Raw genomic sequence first — 17,962 nt, 5'->3', positions numbered from 1 at the left:
TGCTTACTTTTATTTCTATTTTTTAACAGAGATGACAATTAAACAAGTAGTACGTTTGGGTTTATCACACATGGACTTCTGTCCAGGGATCTGGTCTAGTGCCTCGAAACAAGAGCTTAATAAAATTCAGCTCGTTCAAAAACACAGCTGGCCGTCTTGTCCTTCACTGCTCTATGAGGAACAGTGTGGAGGGGATACAGACAGCCTGTCATAGCATCATCATCCTCACTGTGACCTCGTCACATGTCCACGTTTGGTCATGGACTTTCCACGTCCACATATGACGTCCAAGGTACCCTGGGTGTGTTGGTTGTTGACGTTGTGGGACGCCGTGTCAACTTCAGCCTGTTACATGCATTGTCTGTTTTCAAAATACACTTCTGTTTTCACAGGAAATGTACAGTTTGCATACAGTCTCTTTCAAAATAAAAGCACTACATTGGTACAACACCACAATTTGACTTTTTTTTTCCTTCAGCAACACACACACACGTGGTTACCATCGTCGCTTCAAGTCCCCGTCCTGACCAAACCCGGAGCATTAACTGGTGGTTGGAGAGGTGCCAGTTCACCTTCTGGGCACTGCCGAAGTGCCCTTGAGCAAGGCACCGAACCCCCCAACTGCTCGGAGCATCTGACCAAGGCAGCCCCCTCACTCTGACATCTCTCCACTTTGTGCATGTGGGTGTATTTCGGACCTGTGTGTTAATGACAACGGAGTGAAAAAATTGAATTGAATTGAATTGAATTGAATTGAATTGAATTAATAAAGTATATAAAATTAAAAATTAAATTTAAAAAAATTAAATGAAAAAGAGATGCTGTGGCGTGTTGCTTTTGTTAGCTGGCAGTTGAAGGCTGGAAAGAAATGTTGTTCCAGATTCAGTCCTTGTGTCTTTGATCCAAAGGCGCAGATCTGAGTATACAGTATACTTGCAGAGTTAGAAGTCTTGTGCCAACTCGACTTGGCTCTTCTTGTTGAAAAGTTAGTTGCAAACCTTGTGTTTGGCACACTAACTTTTCTGGTCTTCAGGTTCTGTGTCTGCTGAGATCTAGGAGCAAGAGCCCCTTCAGTGATTCAGGGGCAAAAAAAGATCATACCAAACCAAGAAGCTGAGGTCTGTTGGCCTGGTGACATCACAGGGTCACAGGTCACTGTGATTTTAAAACTGGGTCCATGGGCAGGACTCTCACTGAGGTGTGACAATGAGGCATCCTGCGGAGTTGAGTGCCAAATGGCTGTCCTTTGTTTGATGAACAAAGATCATGTTGTCTCAGCCGCCATTTCAGACCACAGACCCAGAAGAAAAGCCTCCACATGTCAAGTTTAGATCTTAACAAATGACAAATCATCTGTGGTCCAGTGAATCCAAACAGATGTATAGTAAAATGACAAATTGGACTGATTGATTGATTTGTTGACTGACTATCAGGACTGTGCCTCTTCCACTGCAAAGATGCAGCTGCAGGCTACTGTAAGCTACACTGTGTCAGCTTTGAAGTGTTGGTTTTTTATTCTTCTTCAGACTCATGCAAGTCGGCAAAAATATGACTTGTGAAGATTTAATCCAACCACAGTCAGCAGTAAAATGGTTCTGAATTGTTTTATACTGGTGGAGTCTACCACTTTAGGAATGAAGCAACTATTGCAACAATCCAGTATTCAGTAACTTCTGAAACAGGGAAAGACAATTGACTGAAAATTGTTCTTTTAGGGAACTGAAATGATCAGTATCAATCTTTGAGGTTAAGGTTAGAAATTACAAAGAGCAGGCTACAAACTTTTCTTGTTTTTACTAACACTGAACAAAAACTTGAGGATCATTGGGACCTTTTGATGTGAGGTCACGCTGCTGTGGGTGTTCTCTGTCTTTAAAAGTTTTGATAAGACGTTGAAGCAGGGTTTGAGCTTAGTTAGAGGCTCTCACAGTTACAGTACAAAGGGGCAGCAGGTGAATAATCACATTCACACAATGATTCTGACTTTGTTTTGTACATTTTAACCAGGATATTGCTGTGACTTTGAAACAAAATGGTCCATTTAGTGATGTTTTTTACAATAGTTTCCATGATGATGAATCTGTTTAGCATTACTGCACTGACCTCTGTTCGTGTGTGCTTTATGTTTAAGTTGAAAATCGTGCCAAACAATTCAAAGCTGAAGCTAGTTAAATTTTTACAAATCTATAACAAAAGGTAAGTAATGCTTGGTGTGTACAGAGGAGTTGTTGTGAACCTAAAGAGGGATCATGATTAACTTTACGCAGGTTTCATATTTCACACTTGCTGCCTATTTTGACACCGGAGCTTTGAAGTACTTGTATTTTATTATTGTTTTGTCTTTATATATTTTCATTGTTAGTGCCAACCTCCTGCTGATTGTGGTTATCTGTGTGAACAGAAGCTTACATGAACCTATGTACATGTTTCTGTGCAGCCTGTTTGTAAATGAACTGTATGGTAGTACAGGGTTGTTTCCATTGCTGCTGCTTCAGATCCTCTCTGACATTCACACTGTCTCTACTTCCTGTTGTTTCCTGCAGATTTTCTGTTTGTACACATATGGGGCTGTTGAATATTTAAACTTAGCCATAATGTCTTATGACAGATACCTTGCTATCTGTTATCCTCTGCAGTATAACACACGCATGACTCATAACAAGATCGCCACTCTTATAGCTTTAACATGGTTTTATCCTTTGCTTGCATGTGTTGTCTATACATATTTGAATTCTGATTCCCAGCTGTGTGGGAACATCATCTACAAAGTTTACTGTGATAGCCACTCTGTTGTCAAGCTGGCATGCTCAGATACTGTTGTAGTTAATGCTTATGGGCTCCTTGCATGTTTTGGCACAATCTTTGGGGCTTTAATTTTCATACTTTACACGTACGTGAAGATTCTTTTAGTTTGTTTCTCTGGTTCTAAACAGACCAGACAGAAAGCTGTCAGTACCTGCACACCTCACCTCATTTCCCTCTTTAACTTTTCTGTTGGAACTTGCTTTGAATTAATACAGAGCAGGTTTAATATGAGCAGTGTGCCCAACATGATGCGAATATTTTTATCCTTATACTTCCTTACGTGCCCGCCACTGTTCAACCCTGTACTGTATGGCTTGAACATGTCCAAGATCCGTGAAATAGGTAAAAGTCTGTTGTCAAATATGGGATATTAATGTTGTCTGTAACAATTTCTCAAAACCATCATTAACAAATGATAAAAAATAATAGTTAATTAAACTGAAGTTAGTCCATATTTTCTGATAAATAAATAAATAAATAGATAAATTTGTATGGTGATAAATGGATTGGATATTTGTAACACCTTGTAAAGGATAAAAAAAATGGTTTGTTAAGAGTCCATAAACTATATTTTGGATGGCTGTTATAAACCTTATGAGATGGTTAGTAAATACTCCATAGTGCAGCTACAACCACCACAGCTTTATAATAACCACCCAGATAATGTTTACAGATGTATTGCACAGTATTTATTAATCATCAAACAAGGTGTTATGATTTTTGTTATAGCTGTCGAAAATAATACTTCTAGACAGTTTCCAAAACCAAATATTAACCATTTACAAAGTGTTGTAAATATCTGCTCAATTTGTTTATTTACAGTAAAATACCCCACCTAAAATTCAATGAACTATTAATTAATCATTTATTATCGATGGTTGGTACAAGCTGTTGCCAAGTCGCTGAACAGGTTTACTTATCAGCTTTAATTTAATCAGACCTTTGAAGTATTCTAATGTAGAACTGCATTTTGTTATCGTTATGAAAAATAAAATTAATTCACTCAACATTTCCCCCTCTTATGATTTTGGTACAGTTATCTCTTAATAGTACTTCAGCACAACATTTGAGTAGATGCTACTTTTTATTTCTGGAAAAGTCACAAGAACAAGTGTCCTCACAGAGCGGTACGTATTGATGTAACAAACCAACACATTCTCACACGACATTATTTATTTTTATTTTTTCTCTTAAACAACAAACACACATTGTTGGGTTTAGGAAAAAAGAAAAGGGTTTGTCTTTGCAATCATACAATCATCCTGCCCCCTTAACTTTCGTTGTTGTCCCATCACGTTTTCATCTGACTTCAGTAATAACTGTAGAGGAAGGGTTCCTCTTCCAGAAAGGGCAGACATGTTTAAGACATAATCTTTGCAGAGTACAGAGCTGACCCGAGTAGGAAATAACTTATGAAAAAAGAATGACAATAACATGTAAAAAGCAGAAACAAAAATATAATATTAGGTGTATTTACACTTTCCTGCCAGAGTATGATTTTTAAGTCGCCAGCCACTGTCGGCCTTTTTGATCATCTTCACTAATATTTCAACACCCACAGAATAATTTGTTCTATAATTATGTGAACAGTATATACATCAAAATAAAGAACAGCCCTCCTGTTTTTATAAACAAAAAAACATTTTATTTATCCTTTTCAGACAAAAAGCTGAGAAAAATGCATTTTTGTCAAAAAGTAATTTTCTAGAACAAAATCGTTTCACATTTACATTTTTTGTATTTTCTTATCTAAGTTTGCATTGTATAAATGAAAATATAATATAATATAATAATAATAATAATAATAAAATTCTCTTCAAAGTATAGCTGAACACATTGTCACGTTAAGTGATCGTTCAGTGTTCTGTTGTCTCCGTCTCCTCTGTGGTTGTCATGGAGATCCTGTTTCGTCCCACCACACTCGTTTGTTTCTTCATCCAAATCACATTCAGAACGTTGATCAAAACAGGAAGTGTCAGAGTCCGAGTCCATCAACATCTCCACGGCTTGTGCAACCGTAAACTTTTCCATCGTGCAGTTTACAAGCTGCAACATCTTCCTCCGGTTTCCAGTGGATTTTCTTCTTCATTTATTTTTGGACACGGCAGTGCTGTTCTATTTCACAAGATGTGTAAAGGTGCCCCCTATCTTAAACCAGTGAAAACACAGATTGCCAGAATATCCCATCAATGGCAGGGAGCAGTGTGTCATGAATGACAGAAAATCTTGTCAGTGGGAGGGAAAGTGTTAAGTTGCACCCTTGTCCACAGTAGATGTGTACAGGCTCATATTTTAGTCAGTAGGAAAAACTCAGTGAACAGAGGAGGCGGACATTAACATATATGTGGTGTGGTCAACATGGGTTTCCTCCAGGTGCTCTGACATGTTCTCCCCGTGTCAGCGTGGGTTTCCTCCAGGTGCTCCCACATGTTCTCCCTGTGTCAGTGTGGGTTTCCTCCAGGTGCTCTGACATGTTCTCCCTGTGTCAACGTGGGTTTCCTCCAGGGCGTGGGTTTCCTCCAGGTGCTCTCACATGTTCTCCCCGTGTCAGCGTGGTTTTCCTCCAGGTGCTCTGACATGTTCTCCAAGTGTCAACATGGGTTTCCTCCAGGTGCTCTGACATGTTCTCCCCGTGTCAGCGTGGGTTTCCTCCAGGTGCTCTGACATGTTCTCCCTGTGTCAACGTGGGTTTCCTCCAGGTGCTCTGACATGTTCTCCCCGTGTCAGTGTGGGTTTCCTCCAGGTGCTCTGACATGTTCTCCCTGTGTCAGCGTGGGTTTCCTCCAGGTGCTCTGACATGTTCTCCCTGTGTCAACGTGGGTTTCCTCCAGGTGCTCCGACATGTTCTCCCCGTGTCAGCGTGGGTTTCCTCCAGGTACTCTGACATGTTCTCCCTGTGTCAGCGTGGGTTTCCTCCAGGTGCTCTGACATGTTCTCCCCATGTCAGCGTGGGTTTCCTCCAGGTGCTCTGACATGTTCTCCCCATGTCAGCGTGGGTTTCCTCCAGGTGCTCCGACATGTTCTCCCCGTGTCAGCGTGGGTTTCCTCCAGGTGCTCCGGTTTCCTCCCACAATCCAAAGAGATGCAGGTTAATTAGTGACTCTAAATCAGGGGTGTCAGACTCATTTTAGTTCATGGGCCACATCCAACCAGCTGATCACAAGTGGGCTGGAGCGATTAAAATATTAAAAAACAACCTGCAAATAACAATAGCTTCCATTTTTCTGTTCATGTAAACAAGCACAAATACATTCTGTGAATGTTCACCATTTCCTAAAACAGATGAACAACCTGAGAGGTCTTCAGAAAAATAGGTGCAGTTTCAATAATATGTCTCAGTTTTCCCACATTCAGTTATACCTCTCAGTCACTACATGTTTTTTTTTAGTAATACAGCTCCACTTATATTGTTTTAAGAAGGAATTTTAATAAAGATTCTTGCTGACTGACAATATTTTGCACATTGTTTAATATCTGTAACTATTTGGGGGTTTTTTTCCCCAGAGAAGTATATTGTAATTGGGGTGGAGAGGCCTCTGAAGCAGCTAATCACTTCTTAACCTGGCCCTTAAAACTTTGTACTAGTCATCCAGTGGGCCAGATTGAACCCTTTGGCGGGGCCAGTCTGGCCCCTCGGGCCGTATGTTTGACACCCGTGCTCTAAATTGTCCGTAGGTGTGAATGTGAGTGTGAATGGTTGTCTGTCTCTATGTGTCAGTCCTGTGATAGTCTGGTGACCTGTCCAGGGTGAACTCCACCTCTTGCCCAATGTCACCTGGGATAGGCTCCAGCCCCCCATGTGACCTCAACAGGATTAGACGTTACGGACAATGAATAAATGAATGGACTTAACTTAGACTGTAACACAAATAATTCATGGCTATTCTTGGACTTGAGTCTTTTGGCTTAAAAATACTTGAAACGTTTCCATAAATCCAAAGATTAAAGAGTATTTTACAATCGCTGGTATGGTATATGATTACAGTTTACTGTATTTACCAATTTACATAATGTACATTCATATTATACAAGACAGGATAGAAACATACACATTTCACTCTGTTGTTGTTACCAGTGCTATATGCTACAAAGGTGCATTGTCAGCACTACGGTTTTTAAGATGAAGTTCAGCTGCACTTGTTTGACCAAAACTGGTCAACAAATAAATATAAATTTTAAAAAAGCATCCATGATTTTTGTAGATGTCATGTATTATTATTTTTGTTAAAATGGCATTACATTTGGTGAAGAACATGTAATGACTTGTGTAGGACTTAAAACTCAAAGACTAAACCAGGGGCTTGTTGGTCATGACTTGGGACTTGACTCAGACTTGGGGCTTACTTGTGACTTGCAAAACAATGACTCAGTCCCACCTCTGCAATCTATGATGGCACCGCTGTCACTTTTTCTGTTGTGATCTCAGAATTAACAACATTGTAACCTCCTCGAATGTCGTCATGTTTATGAAGTTCTGAATGGTCTGATTTTTCTGATGTTAACATAGCACAATGGCAAATATGTGAACAGTTTCATTCAAGATGCAGCCACTTGTCTCCACAAATACGTGGTTAAAAAGCAAAGTGTGTTTAATATGCTATTTTCTGATTACACAGAGCTTTTAATTCCCCCTCTGCTACTGAATATATTCAGTTCTTTTAGCATTACTACTGTGGCCATCATGTCCCTGTGTACACACTTGTGTTTAAAATGGTAACACAATGCACAGAACAATACGAAGGTAAAATATCTTTGAAGACAACAGGCACATCTGTTGTGTGTCTGCTAATACTAACAGCCTACATTTAAAATCAGATTTTTACACGTCACACGGATTTTAGACAGTTTCAGGCCGTATATCACAGGGTTAAAGAGGGGAGGACATGTGAGAAAATACAAGGATAAAAAGATTCGCAACATATTGGGAACACCAGTCATATTGAACCTGCTCTGAACTATTTCAAAGCAAGCCCCGAAACAAAAGTTGAGCAGAGAGGCGAGGTGAGGTGTGCAGGTACTGACAGCTTTCTGTCTGGTCTGTTTAGAGCCAAAAAAACAAACTTTAAGGATCTTTATATACGTGTAACAGATTAAAGTGAGAGGGCCAAAGACTGAGAAGGCACTGACAATGAGTCCATAGATGTTAATGACTGTTGTGTCAGAGCAGGCCAGTTTCACTACAGAGTGATTGTCACAGTACACTTTGTTAATGATGTTCCCACACAGCTGTAAGGGCACAATCAAAGGCAGTGTAAAGAAATTCACAAGAAATACGACTAACCATATCAGAACAATAAAGACTGCAACTCTTTCATATGTCATCCGTGTGTTATACTGCAGAGGATAACAGATAGCAAGATATCTGTCATAAGAAATGATGGCTAAGTTTAAAAGTTCTACACTTCCGTAAGAGTACACAAAGAAAATCTGCAGGAAACAAGCTGAAGCAGAGACAGTGTGAATGTCAGAGAGGATCTGAAGCAGCAGCAATGGAAACAACCCTGTACTACCATACAGTTCATTTACAAACAGGCTGCACAGAAACATGTACATAGGTTCATGTAAGCTTCTGTTCACACAGATAACCACAATCAGCAGGAGGTTGGCACAGATAATCAACATGTAGAGACACATGACGATCATGAAACATAAGTGTTTAAACAGCCCAATGTCAAAGTAGGCAGCAAACATGAAATATGAAATTTGTGTAGAGTTAGTCATGAGCCTCCTTCTGCTTCACCACAACTCTACTGTGCACACAAAGCAACAGAGTTGTTAAAATCTTGTAGATTCAACTGGTAGTTACAGTGAGTCTGGTTGTTTGGCACAATGTGCAGCTTAAACATGAAGCACATATAAACTGATCCATTGTGACAGGAAAAATGTTATCAACCAACCCCAGATGTATCGTTTCAATTTCAGAGTCAGTGAAATCCTTTGGTCAGAAATTAGAAGAAAACACTTTTGTGACGTTGTGTCAATGTGAGCCTTCACCTGCTGCAGTCATACTGAGAGTCCCTCCTCACTGAGCTGAAACTCTGCTTTGACTCCTCTTAAACTTTTCCAGACAGAGGACACCCACAGCAGCAGAGTGACCTCATTATAAAAGGGCACACTGATTCATACTCACGTTTAATTAATGCCAGCAAAACACTGAACTCTGTTGAACAACTTATTTTATACTTAATAGAAAGTAAAAGGAATGATTTTGGTCCTGTACCATAAAACAACATGTTTCAGTCAGCTGACCCTTTGCTAAGCCCCGCCCCTTTATGATGGTCCATCAAGCTGTTGAAGTTAGCATGGAGCCCCGACTGTCACTAACTGCACTCCCTGAAGAAACAATGTCCAATTTTATGAAACACACACACAAAAAGAAAATGCGATTTCAAGAAGAAGCATACAGAAGGTCTACAATATGTGGTTCAAGGATGTAGCAGAATGTCAAACTCACAAAAAGGTCACAAAGATTACAGTCCATCGGAGCTAAAGCCGAACTGTAGGCTACAGATCACAGTGTAAACCTGAACCACCACATTACCGGTGAATTAAACAGGACAGTTTGCCAATGTTTAACCAGCTGTGTGTCATCGCAGTGTGTGCAGATGAATGGTGTTTGGCTTCTCCCATGCAACCAGTGCCTGGATCTCCACTGCTGCATGGGCAGGGAGCTTCAGGGGAAGCCAAACACTGTTTATCTGCACACACTGTGATGTCACAGAGCTGGTTAAACTTTGGCAAAGTTTCCCTTCACTGGTTTCTTTAGAGCAGGTCGGCCTTTATTCATTGTTGTATTCATTAACAAGCAGCATGTGTATACATTCAGTAGGCTTTATCTCCTGCAGCTAGCTAGCTAACCCTGCACTCTCTAGTGTTTGATTTTGGTCTTGGAACAGGAAAGAAACGTATATCTCCGTCCACTGCGTGTCATTAACACACGATGAGCTCCACGCACAATGTTTAGCTCCTAATCCACAAAACCAGCCTGAAAATGAACAAGACCTGAAACAATCGTATTACAGTCTACAGAGCACAGCCGTGTTGTTGTTGTTGGACTCATGTTGGAGCTAGCCAATGCTACGCTATAATTGGCCAGTCTGCATTTAAGGTGCAGGACCTAACAAAAGGTCAATCGTGTCCATTTTAGCCAAGCATTCATTTAACCTGTCTATCCTGGTCAGGGTTTTGGGGATGAGTGGTGACAATGACTACCATCATCTAATCAGTTCATCCTTGAGTCACAGTGGATGATATTCTATCAAGGCCTTCTTGAGATATCACATTCATGAGAATGACATGGATGCAAGGTCACAGCCACCATTATCCTAACAGTTCATCCTTGAGTTCAAGCAAACGTTTGTGCCCAATTTGAAAAAATTCCCTCAAAATGTTCTTGAGGTATCTTGTTCATGAGACTGAGACAGACACATGGTCACAGTGACCTTGGCCTTTGACCTTTGACTACCAAAATGCCGTGATCCTTGAGTCCAGGCAGAGGTTTGTACCAATTTAGAAGAAATTCTCTCAGGGCCTTCTTGAGATATAGACGCAAGGACACAGTGACCTTTGAACTTTGACTACTGAACCTCTCTAACTCCGCCAGGACGGCGGCGTCCTCGCTCCCCCCCTCCTCTGTTAAATGGTATCTCCCAGGTGCACTACGTCATCAAATCATGTGATGTTTGGTATTGCTGGATTCAGGAAGCTCTCGACTTTTAAAAAATAACATAGTTTTTCTTCTGTTTATTATGGATTTTGCACCAGAGCAGCCTAAACACACAAAGTCCAAAATCACGATGAGTGGTGACAAGTCATGTCATGCTGTTTTTTGAGGGGAAAAATTAAAGGATTACTCACGATCTTATGTGGAGCTGTTAGTGGGCACGTAGCTGGTTTATAAAAGGTAAGAGTCTCACTCCTACCACTATTTTTGGCTGAGATACACCGTCTAGAAAGTGGGATCATAACTTTCACGTTTCATATGGCTTTATTTGGTGATATTTTATGGTGTTTCTGTGTCATAAACAACATCAGCTATCATAATCACACCTGATTTCAATACGGTACAATGTCTGAAGCTGGCTGAGTGTTGTTTGATCACTGATAGTACTGTTTTGAAGCAGAGTGACAGACTTGTCATTTGGAGCTCCGCCTGGCTCTTTTCATGGTAAAAACACTGTAGAATGGTCATACTTTGAGCAGTCTTCTTCAAATTTGAAACAAGTGTTCATTGATAGTGTGCCTACAGCCCCACAGTGTCATTTACCTGCTCAGATGAAGCCACAGACAGTTATTCATCCTGAAACACATTTTTTATTTTATTTTAGGCAAAATCTTCAACTTGTTACTGACTTCAGAGGCCCATTACTCTGTCTCTGTATCACCTAGAGTGTTTCTGACACTTTCACAAGAAACTTCAGGGAGTTTTCTTTCTGGCAAGACCTCATGCATGCATGTAGTCAGAGCGGTTCAGAAGCTACAGTCATTTTAATGTGGGTATGTCATTTTAGGCATTTTTGCTACAGAATGGGGGTGGAGTGCAAGAGTTAAATCTACTCGATTTATTAGACACTGAATCAGGTGGGCCACTTCAAAAAATGACTGAACCCAAATGAAAGGAGGCTGGAGCACTCGATAAAATTGCAGAGCTTTTAATACGTTGCAAACCACTAGATTTATTCTTGAGTCCAAATGGCTGTTTGTGCCAAATATGTATCATTATTATTCTTACATACATGTACTGTCATATTAATGTTTACAAATAATACAGTCTTTAACTATTTATATTATTCATATTTTATTACTACATATTCTACAGTTACATTTATTGTTATTGTTGTTGTTGTTGTGCATCTGTCTGTCTCTCTGGATGTCTCTGTGTATCATTGTGTCATATGAATCACTGTAAATTCATTATGTTGACGTGTTCTGTACACACGGCATCTATGGCACGTCTGTCCGTCCAGGCAGAGGGATCCCTCCTCAGTTTTTCTTCCTGAGGTTTCCTACATATTTGAATCCAATCGACACAACGTGGTGCACACAACTGTTTCTACAACTGTTGTACAGCTTTAGCATTACTACTGTGGCCATCATGTCTCTGTGTGCACAAAAGCAAAACAGGCTGAAATAATAATCAAAGTATAATAGCAACACACTGCACAGAACAATAAAAAGATACAACATCATTAAAGACAACAGGCACATCTGTTGTGTGTCTGCTAATACTAACAGCCTACATTTAAAATGAGATTTTTACATGTCACACGAATTTTAGACAGTTTCAGGCCGTATATCACAGGGTTAAAGAGGGGAGGACATGTGAGAAAATACAATGATAAAAAGATGCGCAACACATTGGGAACACCAGTCATATTGAACCTGCTCTGAACTATTTCAAAGAAAGCAGCAACAGAAAAGTTGAGCAGAGAGGCGAGGTGAGGTGTACAGGTACTGACAGCTTTCTGTCTGGTCTGTTTAGAACCAGATAAACAAACTTTAAGGATCTTTATATACGTGTAACAGATTAACAGTACAGGACATGAGATACTAAGAGTGGCATGAGTTAGCCCATAAATGTTCTGGACTGTTGTGTCATCACATGCCAGTTTAACGATGGAGTAGTAGTCACAGTACACTTTGTTAATAATGTTCCTACACAGCTGTAAAGGCACAATTAAAGATACCAAAACAATAAATGCAAGAAGAGGGAATAACCAACTCAGAGAAATGAGCACAACAACCTTATGATTTGTCATCCGTGTGTTATACTGCAGAGGATAACAGATAGCAAGATATCTGTCATAAGAAATGATGGCTAAGTTTAAAAACTCGATTCCTCCGTAAGAGTACAAACAGAAAATCTGCAGGAAACAAGCTGAAGCAGAGACAGTGTGAATGTCAGAGATGATCTGAAGCAGCAGCAATGGAAACAACCCTGTACTACCATACAGTTCATTTACAAACAGGCTGCACAGAAACATGTACATAGGTTCATGTAAGCTTCTGTTCACACAGATAACCACAATCAGCAGGAGGTTGGCACAGATAATCAACATGTAGAGACACATGACGATCATGAAACATAAGTGTTTAAACAGCCCAATGTCAAAGTAGGCAGCAAACATGAAATATGAAATTTGTGTAGAGTTAGTCATGAGCCTCCTTCTGCTTCACCACAACTCTACTGTGCACACAAAGCAACAGAGTTGTTAAAATCTTGTAGATTCAACTGGTAGTTACAGTGAGTCTGGTTGTTTGGCACAATGTGCAGCTTAAACATGAAGCACATATAAACTGATCCATTGTGACAGGAAAAATGTTATCAACCAACCCCAGATGTATCGTTTCAATTTCAGAGTCAGTGAAATCCTTTGGTCAGAAATTAGAAGAAAACACTTTTGTGACGTTGTGTCAATGTGAGCCTTCACCTGCTGCAGTCATACTGAGAGTCCCTCCTCACTGAGCTGAAACTCTGCTTTGACTCCTCTTAAACTTTTCCAGACAGAGGACACCCACAGCAGCAGAGTGACCTCATTATAAAAGGGCACACTGATTCATACTCACGTTTAATTAATGCCAGCAAAACACTGAACTCTGTTGAACAACTTATTTTATACTTAATAGAAAGTAAAAGGAATGATTTTGGTCCTGTACCATAAAACAACATGTTTCAGTCAGCTGACCCTTTGCTAAGCCCCGCCCCTTTATGATGGTCCATCAAGCTGTTGGAGTTAGCATGGAGCCCCGACTGTCACTAACTGCACTCCCTGAAGAAACAATGTCCAATTTTATGAAACACACACACAAAAAAAGAAAATGCGATTTCAAGAAGAAGCATACAGAAGGTCTACAATATGTGGTTCAAGGATGTAGCAGAATGTCAAACTCACAAAAAAAGGTCACAAAGATTACAGTCCATCGGAGCTAAAGCCGAACTGTAGGCTACAGATCACAGTGTAAACCTGAACCACCACATTACCGGTGAATTAAACAGGACAGTTTGCCAATGTTTAACCAGCTGTGTGTCATCGCAGTGTGTGCAGATGAATGGTGTTTGGCTTCTCCCATGCAACCAGTGCCTGGATCTTCACTGCCGCACGGGCAGGGAGCTTCAGGGGAAGCCAAACACTGTTTATCTGCACACACTGTGATGTCACAGAGCTGGTTAAACTTTGGCAAAGTTTCCCTTCACTGGTTTCTTTAGAGCAGGTCGGCCTTTATTCATTGTTGTATTCATTAACAAGCAGCATGTGTATACATTCAGTAGGCTTTATCTCCTGCAGCTAGCTAGCTAACCCTGCACTCTCTAGTGTTTGATTTTGGTCTTGGAACAGGAAAGAAACGTATATCTCCGTCCACTGCGTGTCATTAACACACGATGAGCTCCACGCACAATGTTTAGCTCCTAATCCACAAAACCAGCCTGAAAATGAACAAGACCTGAAACAATCGTATAACAGTCTACAGAGCACAGCCGTGTTGTTGTTGTTGGACTCATGTTGGAGCTAGCCAATGCTACGCTATAATTGGCCAGTCTGCATTTAAGGTGCAGGACCTTACAAAAGGTCAATCGTGTCCATTTTAGCCAAGCATTCATTTAACCTGTCTATCCTGGTCAGGGTTTTGGGGATGAGTGGTGACAATGACTACCATCATCTAATCAGTTCATCCTTGAGTCACAGTGGATGATATTCTATCAAGGCCTTCTTGAGATATCAATCAATCAATCAATCAATCAATCAATTTTATTTATAAAGCCCAATATCACAAATCACAATTTGCCTCACAGGGCTTTACAGCATACGACATCCCTCTGTCCTTAAGACCCTCACAGCTGATCAGGAAAAACTCCCCAAAAAAACCCTTTAACGGGGAAAAAACAGTAGAAACCTCAGGAAGAGCAACTGAGGAGGGATCCCTCTTCCAGGACGGACAGACGTGCAATAGATGTCGTACAGAACAGATCAACATGATAAATTAACAGTAATCCGTATGACACAGGGAGAGAGAGAGAGAGAGAGAGAGAGAGAGAGAGAGATATGCAGGTAATGACAGTATCTTACAACAACATTAATGGAAGTAATAATATTATAGTTATAGTTCTGGTTACTGTGGTACAATATGTTGAAAGTATGTATTAATACCTGGCAGTGTACATGTGTGACAATAATCATATGTGTATAATAACAGAAGAAGTATGACTAATGATAACAGCAGCAGCAGCAGCAGGAGGCATCTGGCGGGACCACGGCAGCAGCACAACCACACACGTCACGCTGTCCAGGCACCGCTGTGATATGAGTTAATCTGAGAGACAGTGGAGCACAAAGGCTCCGGAGAAGAAGCCGAGTTAGTGACATCCAGAATGGCCGAGTTAGCTAGATGCAGTAATAGGATCGAGAGAGAGAGAGAAGGAGAGAAGGGGCCGGTGTATTATAGGGGTCCTCCGGCAGACTAGGCCTAAGTCAGCTAACTAGGGGCTGGTACAGGGCAAGCCTGAGCCAGCCCTAACTATAAGCTTTATCTATCAGGAAAGTCTTAAGTCTAGTCTTAAATGTGGAGACGGTGTCTGCCTCCCGGACCGTAACAGGAAGATGATTCCACAGGAGAGGAGCCTGATAGCTAAAGCCTCTGGCTCCTGATCTACTTTTGGAGACTTTAGGGACCACGAGTAACCCTGCGTTCTCAGAGCGCAGTGTTCTGGTGGGATAATATGGCACTATGAGCTCTCTAAGATATGATGGAGCTTGACCATTTAGAGCTTTATAAGTTAACAGTAGGATTTTAAATTCAATTCTGGATTTTACAGGGAGCCAGTGCAGAGAAGCTAAAAAAGGAGAGATATGATCGCGTTTATTAGTTCCTGTTAGTACACGTGCTGCTGAATTCTGAATTAGCTGGAGAGTTTTTAAGGACTTACTAGAGCTACCTGATAATAGAGAGTTACAGTAATCCAGCCTTGAGGTAACAAAAGCGTGGACCAATTTTTCTGCATCTTTTCGGTCAGGATAGGCCTAATTTTCGCAATATTACGCAGATGAAAAATGCAGTCCGTGAGGTTTGCTTTAAATGAGAATTAAAAGACAAATCTTGATCAAATGTTACTCCGAGGTTTCTTACGGTAGTGGCAGGGGCCAGAGCAATGCCATCTAGAGAAACTATGTCATCAGATAAAGAGTCTCTGAGTTGTTTGGGGCCAAGAACAATAACTTCAGTTTTGTCTGAATTTAACATCAGGAAATTGGTGCTCATCCAAGTTTTTATGTCTTTAAGGCAGTTATGGAGTTTAGTTAATTGATTACTTTCTTCTGGCTTCATTGATAAATACAACTGAGTATCATCCGCATAACAATGGAAATTTATAGAGTGATTTCTAATGATGTTACCTAACGGAAGCATATATAGAGTAAACAGGATTGGTCCGAGCACAGGACCTTGTGGAACTCCAAAACAAACTTTAGTCCGTAAGGATGGTTCATTGCGAACGGCGTCAACAAATTGAAAACGATCAGATAAATAAGATTTAAACCAGCTTAGTGCTGAACTTTTAGGCCAATTAAGTGATCCAGTCTCTGCAGCAGAATTTGATGGTCAATTGTGTCAAACGCGCACTAAGATCTAATAAAACAAGTACAGAGACGAGTCCTTTGTCTGAAGCAATCAGAAGGTCATTTGTAATTTTAACTAGAGCTGTCTCAGTGCTATGATGCACTCTAAATCCTGACTGAAATTCCTCAAATAAATTATTATCATGGAGAAAATCACACAGCTGGTCTGCGACTACTTTCTCAAGGATCTTTGACATAAAGGGAAGATTAGATATTGGTCTATAGTTGGCTAACACCTCTGGATCCAGGGTGGGCTTTTTAGTAGAGGTTTAATTACAGCTACCTTAAAAGACTGTGGTACATAACCTGTTAATAAGGATATATTGATCATATCTAATATATGAGTGTTAACTATAGGTAAGACCTCCTTAAGTAGCCTAGTTGGGATGGGGTCTAAGAGACACGTTGATGATTTGGATGAAGAAATCACTGCAGTCAATTCTTGAAGAGAAATTGGGAGAAGCAATCTAAATATATATTAGATTTTACAGCTGTGTTTGAGGTTAGATAGGTACTATCTGAGGGCAGGAGGTCATGAATTTTGCCTCTAATAGTTAGAATTTTGTCATTAAAAAAGCTCATAAAATCATTACTGCTAAGGGCTAAGGGAATACGAGGCTCAATAGAGCTCTGACTCTCAGTCAGCCTGGCTACAGTGCTGAAAAGAAACCTGGGGTTGTTCTTATTGTCTTCTATTAGAGCTGAGTAATAGTTTGCTCTGGCATTGCGGAGGCCCCTCTTATAAGTTTTGAGACTGTCTGTCCAGATTAAACGAGATTCTTCCAGTTTGGTTAATCGCCAATTCCTTTCAAATTTTCGCGATATTTGTTTTAACTTACGGGTTTGAGAGTTATACCAAGGAGCGAACTTTCTTTGCTTTTTTAACTTCTTTTTAAGAGGAGCTACAGAGTCGAGCGTTGTTCGTAGCGAGCCTACGGTGCTATCAACAAAATGATCAATTCGGGAGAGGTTAAAGTCGGCACGGGAAACCTCTGTTACTGAAGGTATTGGTATTGAATTTAACGACGAAGTAATCTTTTCCTTAAGTTTTGCGACAGCACTATCTGATAAACATCTAGTATAGTAACTGTTGCTGAGTGGCGTGTAATCGAGTAAAAAGAAATCAAAAGTAATCAGATAATGATCCGATAGCGAGGGATATCACATTCATGAGAATGACATGGATGCAAGGTCACAGCCACCATTATCCTAACAGTTCATCCTTGAGTTCAAGCAAACGTTTGTGCCCAATTTGAAAAAATTCCCTCAAAATGTTCTTGAGGTATCTTGTTCATGAGACTGAGACAGACACATGGTCACAGTGACCTTGGCCTTTGACCTTTGACTACCAAAATGCCGTGATCCTTGAGTCCAGGCAGAGGTTTGTACCAATTTAGAAGAAATTCTCTCAGGGCCTTCTTGAGATATAGATGCAAGGACACAGTGACCTTTGAACTTTGACTACTGAACCTCTCTAACTCCGCCAGGACGGCGGCGTCCTCACTCCCCCCCTCCTCTGTTAAATGGTATCTCACAGGTGCACTACG

The 17,962-nt window shown here is 40.5% G+C and overlaps 4 protein-coding genes across 4 annotated transcripts in view; 2 read left to right on the top strand and 2 right to left on the bottom strand.

The window, feature by feature from the left end:
- The window catches only part of LOC125888456 (olfactory receptor 52K1-like), a 185,410-nt gene that overhangs the window by 151,694 nt on the left and 15,754 nt on the right, over positions 1-17,962 (top strand). The window lies entirely within an intron of this gene.
- Positions 2,250-3,179, top strand: LOC125888462 (olfactory receptor 5F1-like). The gene has a single exon (XM_049575845.1). It carries the CDS (start codon positions 2,250-2,252, stop codon positions 3,177-3,179), a length of 930 nt encoding a protein of 309 aa, XP_049431802.1.
- LOC125888461 (olfactory receptor 11A1-like) lies at positions 7,597-8,527 on the bottom strand. The gene has a single exon (XM_049575844.1). The coding sequence runs from the start codon at positions 8,524-8,526 to the stop codon at positions 7,597-7,599; it is 930 nt and encodes a 309-aa protein (XP_049431801.1). The 5' UTR covers position 8,527.
- Positions 12,033-12,963, bottom strand: LOC125888460 (olfactory receptor 142-like). Its single transcript, XM_049575843.1, has one exon. The coding sequence runs from the start codon at positions 12,960-12,962 to the stop codon at positions 12,033-12,035; it is 930 nt and encodes a 309-aa protein (XP_049431800.1). The 5' UTR covers position 12,963.

The sequence above is a fragment of the Epinephelus fuscoguttatus genome, linkage group LG5 (genome assembly GCF_011397635.1).
Source record: "Epinephelus fuscoguttatus linkage group LG5, E.fuscoguttatus.final_Chr_v1".
In the NCBI taxonomy this organism is placed as follows: Eukaryota; Metazoa; Chordata; class Actinopteri; order Perciformes; family Serranidae; genus Epinephelus; species Epinephelus fuscoguttatus.
The sequence above is the reverse complement of the archived record's forward strand: the minus strand, read 5'-3'. Positions and strand labels throughout refer to the sequence as shown.